This window comes from Jaculus jaculus, chromosome 17, assembly GCF_020740685.1.
Source record: "Jaculus jaculus isolate mJacJac1 chromosome 17, mJacJac1.mat.Y.cur, whole genome shotgun sequence".
Taxonomy (NCBI): Eukaryota; Metazoa; Chordata; class Mammalia; order Rodentia; family Dipodidae; genus Jaculus; species Jaculus jaculus.
Window position 1 is genome coordinate 33,715,721 of NC_059118.1, and position 12,180 is coordinate 33,727,900.

General features: G+C 41.3%; 2 protein-coding genes across 5 annotated transcripts in view; both read right to left on the minus strand.

The window, feature by feature from the left end:
• Xrn1 (5'-3' exoribonuclease 1) overlaps window positions 1-4,578 on the minus strand; it is a 139,804-nt gene extending 135,226 nt beyond the window's left edge. For both annotated transcript variants that reach the window (XM_045136277.1, XM_045136276.1), the window contains exon 1: window positions 4,406-4,578. In XM_045136277.1, the coding sequence (XP_044992212.1) occupies window positions 4,406-4,480 (75 nt within the window). In that variant the 5' untranslated portion in view covers window positions 4,481-4,578. The remainder of the gene's footprint in view (window positions 1-4,405) is intronic.
• A 1,648-nt stretch (window positions 4,579-6,226) lies between these two features.
• Window positions 6,227-12,180, minus strand: part of Atr (ATR serine/threonine kinase) — a 141,200-nt gene continuing 135,246 nt past the window's right edge. For all 3 annotated transcript variants that reach the window (XM_045136479.1, XM_045136478.1, XM_045136480.1), the window contains 2 exons: window positions 8,776-8,881; window positions 6,227-6,922 (listed from right to left, as the gene is read on the minus strand). In XM_045136479.1, coding sequence (XP_044992414.1) covers window positions 6,749-6,922; window positions 8,776-8,881 — 280 coding nt within the window. In that variant the 3' untranslated portion in view covers window positions 6,227-6,748. The remainder of the gene's footprint in view (window positions 6,923-8,775; window positions 8,882-12,180) is intronic.

The following is a 12,180-nucleotide window of genomic DNA, read 5'->3' on the forward strand; positions in this document are numbered from 1 at the left end:
CTCATTTCCTCTATTTTGCTACCTTTGAACAATACAGATAGAAACAAGGTTTCAGATTTATAAAACTACCCTCATTTTGTCTTGCTTTCATTCAGTTGTTGAAAGGACATCAATGGGAACAAACAAGCTTTTCATTGTTTGAGAGACAGACACACACACACACACACACACACACACACACACACACACACATTTTTTTTTGAGGCAGGATCTCACTCTAGCCCTGGAACTCACTCAGTAGCTCAGGCTGGCCTTGAACTGACCATCTTCTTGCCTCAGCCTCCCCATTGCTAACATTACTGGCCAAGTACCATGACACCCAAGAGGAGAAAAAAAAACTGAAAAACTTTGTATGCATTTGGCCTCAATTATTTTCTGTTTCTCCTTTTTATGTGAATTTGACTTAACAAAAGCTCCCTCTTCTGATGTTTTTTGGATATTTGAAAAAATATGGCCAGGCATGGTGGTACATGCCTTTTATCCTAGCACTTGGGAGGCAGAGGTAGGATATTTATGAGTTCAAGGACAGTTTGGGACTACAGAATGAGTTCCAGGTCAGCCTGGGCTAGAATGAGACCCCACCTCAGAAAAACAAAACACACACACACACACACACATACACACAATTTTCTGTAAACAATGTGTTTGTATGTTTGTTTTTAAGATTTCTTGGGCTGGAGAAATGGCTCAGCAGTTAAGGCACTTGCCTGCAAAGCCCATGACCCGAGTTCGATTCACCAATACCCACGTAAAAACCAGATGCACAAAGTGGTACATGCATCCGAAATTCCTTTGCAGTGGCTAGAGGCCCTGGTAACCCATTCCCTGTCTCTCTCTCCTTGAGAATAAATATCTTTTTTTTTTTTTTTTCAATGTAGGGTCTCACTCTAGCCCAGGCTGACCTGGAATTCACTATGTAGTCTCAGGGTGGCCTCAAACTTACAGTGATCCTCCTCTGCCTCCCAAGTGCTGGGATTAAAGACATGCACCACTATGCCTGGCTGTTTAAAAAAATATTTTATTTACTTATTTATTTGACAGAGAGAGAGAGAATGGGTGCACTCAGGCCTCCAGCCACTGCAAACGAACTCCAGACACGTGTGCCCCCCTTGGGCAGCTGGTGAATTGAACCTGGGTCCTTTGGCTTTGTAGGCAAATGCCTTAACTGCTAAGCCATCTCTCCAGCCCTCAAAATATGTTATTTTTTTTTAAAGACTTGACTCTAATTCTAATTCTTGAACATCTCCTTTTTCCTTTTTTCTATTGTGTCTTCCATGATGACATCTTATTTCACTTTCAGCTCGTTCTCCCAAGAACAGACTCTGTCCTAGAGTGGTCTTCTGACAAGTCATCTTTGAGAGTCTTCTGGAGCTATACTGTTTCTGCCCAGTTGGCCTTTCTTATACACTTCACACAGCCAGTCTTGACACTAACACACCTCAGTTTCAGACACTGCTATCTAAGTGGCTAGCATAGTCTTTTAGTGAATACCTACTGGTTACTCTGGAGTTCTGTTTGAAAGTTCATTGCCTCATTGTTTCCGCCTTCCTCTTACACCATTCCCAAGTGAGTGAGTCTACAGAGGCTGTTGGAAGACTGCCCTCACCTAGTCGTACTTTGACCCCAAGGTATCACAGACATACTATATCATGTACTTGTTTTAGGGTTCTAAAATTTGCTATCTAGTTTCACTGTTTCTTGTAAGGTCTCATTCTAGCCCAGGCTGACCTGTAATTCACTATGTAGTCTCAGGTGGCCTCCAACTCACAGAGATCCTCCTACCTCTGCCTTCTGAGTGCTGAGATTAAAGGTGTGTGCCACCATGCCTGGATAGTTTCACTGTTTTATTTTTAAATATTTTATTTTTATTTATTTATTTGACAGAGAAAGGAGAGAGAGAGAGAATGGGCATGCCAGGGCCTCCAGCCACTGCAGATAAACTCAACGCGTATGCCCACTTGTGCATCTGGCTAATGTGTGTCCTGGGGAATTGAACCTGGGTCCTTTGGCTTTGCACACAAATGCCTTAACTGCTAAGCCATCCCTCCAGCCCCTTGTTTCACTGTTTTTATATGATGATTCAAAGACTGAAAAACTGCAACTGACACTACCCTCATTATCTTCCTAAAACACAATCCTCCCAATCTTTCCCTCCAGGACTAGCTTTTGAACCACTCTGACTTCCTTAGAAGCACTGCCATCTTTTGTATTGCTTTGCATTAGCTGATAATACCCTCTTGTCTCTTTTTAATCAAATATTAGTGGAAGTCATCATCTTTTAAAGCATTTGGTTTTCAAGGTAGGGTCTCCCTCTAGCCTTGGAATTCACTATGTAGTCTCAGGGGTGGCCTCAAACTCAGAGATCCTCTTACCTCAGACTCAGGGTGAATCCTGAGATTCACCACCATTTACCACCAAATCCAATCTTCAGATTTTTAATCTACACTAAATTCTCACAGACTCTATCCTCACTGAGACTGAAGAGATGGCTGAGTAGTTACGGGTGTTTGTTTGCAAAGCCTGTTAGCCTGGTTTTGCAACCCAAAGGGATGCATGGTGTGGTGTTCACTTGTGCACACACCACTTATACACATATGAAAATAATCAATAAAATAAAAATCTATCCTTACTGCCCATGTCATAAAATTGCCTTAAAAAGATAGTTTTTGTTGTTTATTAACAAAATTCTGGATAGATCTGGGTGTGGTGGCACATGCCTTTAATCCCAGCACTCAGGAGGCAGAGGTAGGTAGGATCGCCTTGAGTTCAAAGCCACCCTGAGACTACATAGTGAATTCCAGGTCAGGCTGGGCTAGAGCAAAACCCTACCTCGAGAAAAACCCAAAACAAAATTCTGGACAGAGACTTTAATATATTTTCACCAAACCAAAGTGTGCCAAAGAAAATAGAATAAAAATATTACTGAACTGTTATCAAGTTATTCTGACATGCAATCACATTATTTTTTTTAACTTCACAGCTAATGTGACTGATCCTCAAATATTAGTTGATTGAAGGATATAGAAAAAGCCATTTAATTGCTTCAATTTCTGAAATGAGATGATACCCTTTTTCATTTTTCTCTGTGGAACTGCCTCTCTATAACTTAACCTATGATTCATATGAATGATAAACTGGCATTTTTTAATTTTCCTATGAACTTTTCCTCATAAGCCAATTTTGATAAGAACCAACAATCAAAAGAATCCTTTCCAGAGGCTTGAACTCTAATTTTATCTTTATTTATGTATGTATGTATTTATTTATTTGTTTATTCAAAGTAGGATCTCACTGTAGCCCAGGTTGACTTGGAACTCACTTTTTTTTTTTTTTTTTTGGTCTCAGAATGTCCTTAAATTCACAGGGATCCTACTATCTTTCCTCCCAAGTGCTGGGATTAAAGGCAAGCCTGGCTTTAATTTTATTCTTTTAAGTACCTTAAAAAAAAAAAAAGGTAAGCCAGGCGTGATGGCGCACGCCTTTAATCCCAGCACTCGGGAGGCAGAGGTAGGAGGACTGCCGTGAGTTCAAGGCCACCCTGAGATGACAGAGTTAATTCCAGGTCAGCCTGGGCCAGAGTGAGACCCGACCTCGAAAAACCAAAAAAAAAAAAAAGGTAATTGGCAGTCTTCGCTGTTAATTCAGTGTTATGCACTGCATGTAACTCAATTATACAAAATTCAAAAAAAAATTTTCTGTAAAATGAACGAGTTATCAAACTCACTGAATGTAACACACATTAAAGTATCATCTAAAGTCTAGCTTGCCTATTAAGCAATTGTATTCTCTCCTTTCCCCACTATATCAATGTTTAAATATGCTATACTATATAACTATCCAAACACAGTATTATAATATACATAAACGATGTACACCATGTTTTCATGCCTTCTCTGACATATGGAAACCACTAAGCTCCTGCCCCCTCAAGCTCCACCCGAAAGGTTTGTTTTGACAAAAGGGGTTGGTACTGTGTGGAGGACAATGAAGAGTGTCAGAAGGATCACAAGCAAGAGCGGCCGGCCCATCTAGCCGTCCAGGCTGGGGACGGGGCGGGGTGGGAGGCAGATCTTTAGGGGCAGCAAAGCGGCTGGCCGATCGGCGAGGGCGGGCGGCTGTTCCTGTGTGTCGAGGGCCTGGGGCTCTGCGTGGGACGGAGGAGCCAGGACGCGGGCGGGCGGGCGGCTGAGAGGACCGCGGGGCGTCGGCGGAGCTCGACTCCCGCAGCCCGGACCGCCGGGCTCCGCTGTCACCCGCCCGCGACCTGCCCCGGCGGCCCCACGCCGGCCCCGGCCTCGCGCCCGGGCCACCGCGGAGGGTGGAGAGCCGCTCCCGGGGTCCCGGGGAGGGACCGGGCCGAAGGCTTCGGCCCGGCCTTCGGAGCCGCGGCGCCGAGATCACCCACCTGATGCTCCTTCACCACTTCGCTGAGGCAGGGATACCGCTCCGAGATCCATCGGTAAAACTTGGGGACTCCCATTTCTACCGTCAACACTGATTCCCGTCAGTGCTAAACCGAAACCAAACGCCCCGCCGGGGCCTGCGCCGCCGCCTCCGGCCGTCGCACCGCGGATGACAACACTCGGCCGGCCGGACCATAGAGAGCGCGCGGCGGGCCTAGAGCGGCGAGACCGGGCGGGGGCGGGGCACCTCCCGCTGCCGCCGCGGGCCGTGCGGAGGCCTTCCAGCGGCTGGGGTCTCCAAAGCGCCCTTTGATGGCCCGGGAAGTCAAGGAAAACCGTGGGGGCCTGGGCAGAGTGGTGGGCACTGTTACTTTCTGGCTTCCTAGGGTTGCTAATCGGTATTTTTCAACACGGATTTGGAAAGGGTCTGGTTTGGTTGATTTAGTTTCTTTTGCGTGGAGGAGTTATTTTCTATGAATAATGTAAAACCACAGTGGAGTTTCTTTTAAAAAGTTATTTTCCAGGGCTGGCTTAGCAATTAAGGCGCTTGCCTGTGAAGCCGATGGACTCAGGTTCAATTTTCTAGGACCCATGTAAGGCAGGTGCACAAGATGGTGCATGTATCTGGAGTTCCTTTGGTGGAGGCTGGAGGCCCTGGCACGCCCATTCTCTCTCCCTCTATCTGCCTCTTCTCTCTCACTCAAATAAATAAATAAAAATATTATGGGGGAAAAAAAGTACATACAGCCGGGTGTGGTGGCACACACCTTTTATCCCAGCACTCAGTAGGTGAGGTAGGATGGCAGTGAGGTCAAGGCCACCCTGAGAATACAGAGTGAATTCCAGGTCAGTCTGGGCTACAGTGAGACCCTATCTCAAAAACTCGAAAAACAAAACACCACCACCAAAAAACAACAACAACAAAAAACAAACCCCCCCCCCCCACACACACAGTAAAGCTAGGAATGGTGGTGGTAGCCTGCCTGAAGGCTGGAGGACCAGGAAGTTTGGATCATCCTCCGAAACAAAGATTTCTGGCTAGCCTGGATTACATTGGACCCTGTCTCAAAACAACAAAATTCTGGGCTAGGGAGATGGCTTAGCAGTTAAGGCGCTTGCCTGCAAAGCCAAAGGACCTCAGTTTGATTCCCAGGATCCACGTCAGCCAGATGCACAAGGTGGCACATGCATCTGGAGTTCATTTGCAGTGGCTGTAGGCCCTGGCACACCTATTCTCCCTCCCTCTGTCTGTTTCTCTCTTTCTCTGCCCCTCTCTCTCTCAAATAAATAATTTTTAAAAATACAATAATAATTTTAAAAAACTCAAAAAGCCAAGCCAAAGACACACACACACATTGTTGAAAAATGATTTCCTAACTACCCTTGATCATAATATTAGGCCTTGGATAAAAAAAATTCTATGTTCATTTTTCACATTCCTGTTTCCAGGCTTACCAAGTTTTACCTCATCACACTTACCCATACAAAAGGCAAAATTCTATTAAGCCAAGTCACTTCTGTTTTAAATGTATAAGTTTTCCATTATTTGACTAACAAAAGCATTGTTTTGGAATTGTTTTCATTTTAAGTCTTTTATAGGAAAAGGCACAGAAGCCAGGCAGAGATAGATCTTACAATATTTTAAGTATGTGTGTCTTCCAGAACCACTGGTCTGTGCACTCGGCACATCCACAGCACGGTGGGTAGCGCCTTTACAATCACAGAATGCTGGGGCTGGGTGTAGCTCGGGGGCAGAGCACATGCATGGCTGAGGGCCTGGACTCAATCTCAAGCATCACCAAGCAAATAAATAAACAAAATAGTTATTTTTCACAGTCATATTTATTGTTTTATACCTCTCTCCCCTATCATATAAGTTCATGGACGGTCATACACACTGAAAAAGTTTTATGACGTAATGTTAGTGGTGTGCTATCATTTCCTACAGGGCAAAAGAAGTAGCTCTGTGCACAAATCTAGTGTGGTGCCTGTCCCCAGTGTGCATGTGAAATATTCTGTTGTTCAAATAAAACCTTATCCTAACACTGTGAAAAAGGAATTAATAAAAACTGTAAAATGAAGATGGATTGGCTAGCTTCTTGCAATTATGTTTTTAACTACAAGAACATGTAATGTTCTATTTCTCCAGTTAAAATGTATATTATGTCATAAGAAAGCAGTTTTTCCGAAAACTGAAAACAGATTATCTTAAATATTGTCAAAAACCAAAGAGGAATAGCAGTTGCTCTGAGAACATAAAAAACTTGTGTTGTACTTTACAATTAAATAGATTAATAACAAGCATTCATTTTAGATTCTTAAAATACTTTCAAAATAGGTCCATTTCACATATATGGGGTCCAGCCAAGGTACATCTGGCACAGTAAACTATCATCAGTAGCTTCTTGTATGAGGTAATGCACATGTCCTTCAATTGATAAAGGCAGCCCTGTTACTCTATTTCTATTCTTGATTACACCTTTTAATCGTTGCTCGATGTCAAGAACATGGGTCTTGGCCTAAAAACAAATAGAAAGTCATTAGGGCTACAGATTCTGTAACATGCACTGTTGATAATTTGAAATTCCTACTTTTTTTTTTTTTTTTTTTTTTTGAGGTAGGGTCTCACTCTCTAGCCCAGGCTGACCAGGAATTCACTATGGAGTTTCAGGGTGGCCTCGAACTCACGGCAATCCTCCTACCTCTGCTGGGATTAAAGGCGTGCGCCACCACACCCAGCCTTTTTTTTTTGTTTTGTTTTTTGAGGTGGGGTCCTGCTCTAGCCCAGACTGACCTGGAATTCACTATGTAATTTCAGGGTGGCCTCAAACTCACGACGATCCTCCTCCCTCTGTCTCCCAAGTACTGGGATTAAAGGCATGTGCTACCATGCCCAGCTACTTTTCTTGATATTAAACATCAGTTTATTAATCAATACCCCCCTTTGTAGGAACAAAGAGAATGAAACAAGTCTAATAATTTAGATATTAACATTGAAGCTTACAATACAGGTTCAATATCTACTGATTTAATATGTTGAAGACCATAAAAAACAGGGAACTCTTTCCACAGAATAATTCCAGAAAAATAGTTATTACAAAAAAATCTGCCAGGCATGGTGGTACACACTTTTAATCCCAGCACATGGGAATCAAAAGTAAAAGGATCACTGTGAGTTTGAGGCCAGCCTGAGACTACATAGTCAATTCCAGGGCAGCCTGGGCTAGAGTGAGATCCTACCTTGAAAAAAACAAAAAATCTGCTTAGAAGACTAAGACTAGTTTAGTGGTAGACTGTTTTGCCTAGTATATGGGAAACCGGGGTTCCATTCCCCAGCACCATCAACAACAAACAAAATGGGTCACAGAGATAGCTTGGCGGTTAATGCACTTCCCTGAAAACACTGACGTGAATTTGATTCTTAGTAACCACATAATACCAGATGTGGAAGGTGGCACTTACACCTGGAGTTAGTTTGCAAAAGTTAGAGGCCCTGGCACACTCATTCTCCCCAGCACTCAGGAAACTAAGGTAGGAGGATTACTGTGAGTTCAAGGCCAGCTTGAGACTACATAGTGAAATCTGGGTAAACCTGAGCTAGTGTGAGATCTCACCAAAAAAACAAAACAACAACAAAAAAAAACAAGCAAAACAAATTGCTTTGAAAAATGTTAGAACTTAAATATTCGAATGAGTACTTCGTTGATAGTAAGAATGCTCTAGTGCCCAATATTTATATATTTATATTATATTAGTTCATGTAAATGGAGTTCTAAGTGAACTGTTTAGAATTTTATACTTCTCTGTAAAGAAAAAGCATATCGGGATGTAAGACTGAGAGTGCTATTACTAGAAATAGTCTCAGGCCCAGGGAGGTTAACTTTAATTAGAATATATGTATATTTATTTAGCATGTACAAGGATATTGGGATCCAAAAGTGAGAATACTGTTACTAGAAATAATCTCAGGCCCAGGGAAGTTAAAAAAAAAAAAATATATATATATATATGTGTGTGTATGTATGTGTGTGTATATATATATATACACATACATACACATATATACATACATACATACATATGTTAACATATATATGTGTTTATACACACACACACACACACACACACACACACACACACACACACATGAAATTTAGCATGCACAGGAATTTTCAACTTCAAGCACCACTCCCCTAAACAACAAATTCTTCAATCTCTGTCACCTTTGAGGTTTCAACTAATTTTAGATTTTAGAGTAATCAGTATTCAGGTATTGAGTGACAGCATTTGGAATGAGTGACAGCATTTGGGATCACTTCTCATTTGAAGAAAGATAAATATTAGCTTATATCAGGCTATAATTTCTACTAACCTTTTCATTGACAACTTCCCCAGTTTCATTTATTGTTGTTTTGGAATGTCCTTTAACTGGTTTACTCCATTCCACAAGAGGATCATGTAAAAAAGTCTTTAAGACACTAAAAGTGAAACAGTTATACTATGACATTAGTATATTGCTGTTAAAAAAAAAACTTGCTAAAATCAACAATTAAAAGAAAAAAATGAAACATTAAAATATAATGGCAATACTGTTAGAGGACATATTAATGTACCAACTTTCAGTAAGGCTATATGAAGTCAATGTTTTGGGGAGAAGGCAGTGTAAGGGTAAAAGAAGGTTAGGGAGGCAGAAGGCAAAACAGAAGAGTCAGAGGCATTTTTAAACAGTAAGATGAGTTATGTGTGGCATCTCCAAATGTATACTGTGAATTGGTAAATGAATATTTATTAAATAAATTTTACCTCCTACCATATTCAGTAAACATACCATACCACAGTTACCACAAAGATCCTGCCTGGATCTTTTGTGTTTTAGACATCAACTCCAAATATCTATGAGAACTACCTGTCTGCATGGATTTATTACAGATACCTCAAACTTAGTATCTCCAAAATAATATTACTTCTTCCCAATTGCTTCTCCTATAATCCTCGAATTGGTAAAGGTCAATCAGCATCATGTGACTACTTGCCCTGGGCAAAAACTAAGACATCAATCATCTTTACCTCTAGCTCTATCATCCAGATCTGCTTCTAAATTTCTTTTAAAAAATTATTTAGCCAGGTGTGGTGGTGCATGCCTTTAATCCCAGCACTTGGGAGGCACAGGTAGGAGGATCGCTATGAGTTCAAGGCTACCCTGAGACTACATAGTAAATTTCAGGTCAGCCTGGGCTACCTCGAAAAATAAACAAAAAATATATTTATTTAAAGAGAGAGATGATATAGGTATACCAGAGCTTCCAGCCACTATAAACAAACTCAAGATGCATGCTCCACTTGGTGTATCTGGCTTTAGGTGGGTACTGGAAAATCAAGCCCTTGCTAGCAGGCTTTGCAAGCAAGTGCCTTTAACTGCTGAGCTATCTTTCCAGCCCCTAAATTTCTCTAGAATGCCTCTACTTACCACTACAGTTAATTACCACTATAGCATTCAGTTTACCATCAGTTGTTCCTCAGATTCTACTACAGTCCTTAATTTTCTGGCCACATATCCTAAACTGGAACTCTTCTTTTTATTTATTTGAGAGAGAGAAAAACAGGGGAAGGGACAGAGAGAGAGAGGGAATGGGCACACTAGGGCTTCCAGCCACTGCAAACGAACTCCAGATGCAACCTGTACATCTGGTTTACATGGGTACTGGGCAATCAAACTGAGATCCTTTGGCTTTGCAGGCAAGCACCTTAACTGCTAAGCCATCTCTCCGGCCCCTGGAACTCTTCTCAATTCTTGGTAGTGCATCCAGATTAACTTATTTCCTCTTCTTCCTGCTCTTTTTGTTTAAAAATAAAATTCCTTCATAAAACCAATGACTTCTTGTTGCTCTCAGGGCACAATTTAAATGTGGCAAAGGGCAGGGTGTGGTGGCGTACGCCTTTAATCCCAGCACTCGGGAGGCAGAGGTGGAGGATCACCATGAGTTCAAGGCCGCCCTGAGACTACGTAGTGAATTCCAGGTCAGCCTGGGTTAGAGTGAGACCCTACCTTGAAAAACCAAAAACTAAAAAAAAAAATAAATAAATGTGGAAAAGGGCTTCAAGCTGCTCTTCATAATCTAATTCCTGTTCTCATGCCCAGCATCACCTCTTTGACGTGGACCCTTTGGATATAGTAGTAGCAGTCCTTGTTTTGTGCTTTAATTTGCCAATGGACTGAAAAAATTAAAAAACTCTTATATTAATAAAGGGCCTAAAGCACAAGAGTAGTTGTAAAGTATTCCCTATTGTCAGCTTGAATGCTGACCATCACCTAGGACACAAATCTCTGGGCAAGTTTATAAGGGAGTTTCTAAGATGTACCCACATAACCAAGATGCACATGGTGGCACATGTGCCTGGGGTTCGTTTGCAGTAGTAGCTAGAGGCCCTGGCATGCCCATTCTCTCTTCCTCTCCTTCCCTCTCATAAATAAATAAATAAGAAAAAATATTTGAAAAACAAAAATAAATAAACTGTTTCAAATGGTTACTATTAAAATTAAAAATGAAAGATTGCTTTTTCTATAAGATTAACAAGATTTCCCTTACCCCACCCTTATTGATTGATCCATATTGATAAATTACAACAACTGGACAGTAAAAGGTAAAGGCACTAAAATTGGAAAAAGCAGTAAAACTATCCTTATCTGCAGATGACATGCTGCAGAAAGAAAATATTACACCCACAAAAATCATTATTAGAGCAAATAATCAAGCTCTCTGTAGGAGGTTTTAAAGATAAGTATTTAAATATTAGTTGGGTGTGGTGGCGCATGCCTTTAATCCCAGCACTGGGGAAGCAGAGGTAGGAGGATTGCCATGAGTTCGAGGCCACCTTGAGACTACATAGTGAATTCCAGGTCAGCCTGAGCTAGAGCAAAACCCTACCTCGAAAAACCAAAACAAACAAACAAAACCAAAAGTGTATAAATATCGACTGTACTTCTATAAACTAGCACTCAACAATCCAACAATGAAATTAAAAGAAAAATCACATTTAGGATGTAATGTGTTATTTTAAAAGTTGAATACCAGACCATTAAAATTATAAAACATTGTGACAAAAATGGGAAAAAACATTAGGTACTTATAAATTAGAAAAATTAATTAATATTGTTATGATAATAGTCTACAAATTAAATTTTATAATCAATGTCTACATATTTAATGGGAATCCTATCAAAGTCCAAGTTGGCTGTCTATAAAAAATGATAAACTGATATTAACAGTCATAAGAAAATGCATGGAACTCATTAGTCACACAACCTGGAAGAACTGAGTTGAATGACTCACACTTCCTGACTTCAAAATTTATAACAAAACTAGTACTATCAAGATGACAGATGGCACAAAGGTCAACATTAGATCATCAATGTTCTTGAAAACAAACTGACCATTTCAACAAAAATGTGAACACAATTAAATAGAGAAGAAAAAAACCAGTCTTTTCAAAAAATGGTTAGTAAGCAGGGTGGCCTAAGCCTACAATCAATCCTGACCTAGCACTTGGAAGGCAGAGACTTGATAGTAGCTGCAAGTTCAGTGCCAGCCTGGTCTACACACCCAGTTACAGGCCGGCCAGGGATACGTAACAAAACTTCTTCTAGCTCTGGGCTGCCTGACTATTCATGAACTTCCAGCTTCTAGTGAGTTTGTCCTCCCCTCGGCCGCTAGCCTTTACTTCCCACATGGGCTCTTTACCCCTCCTGCTCTCCACATGGCAGGGGCTCTCTGAACTT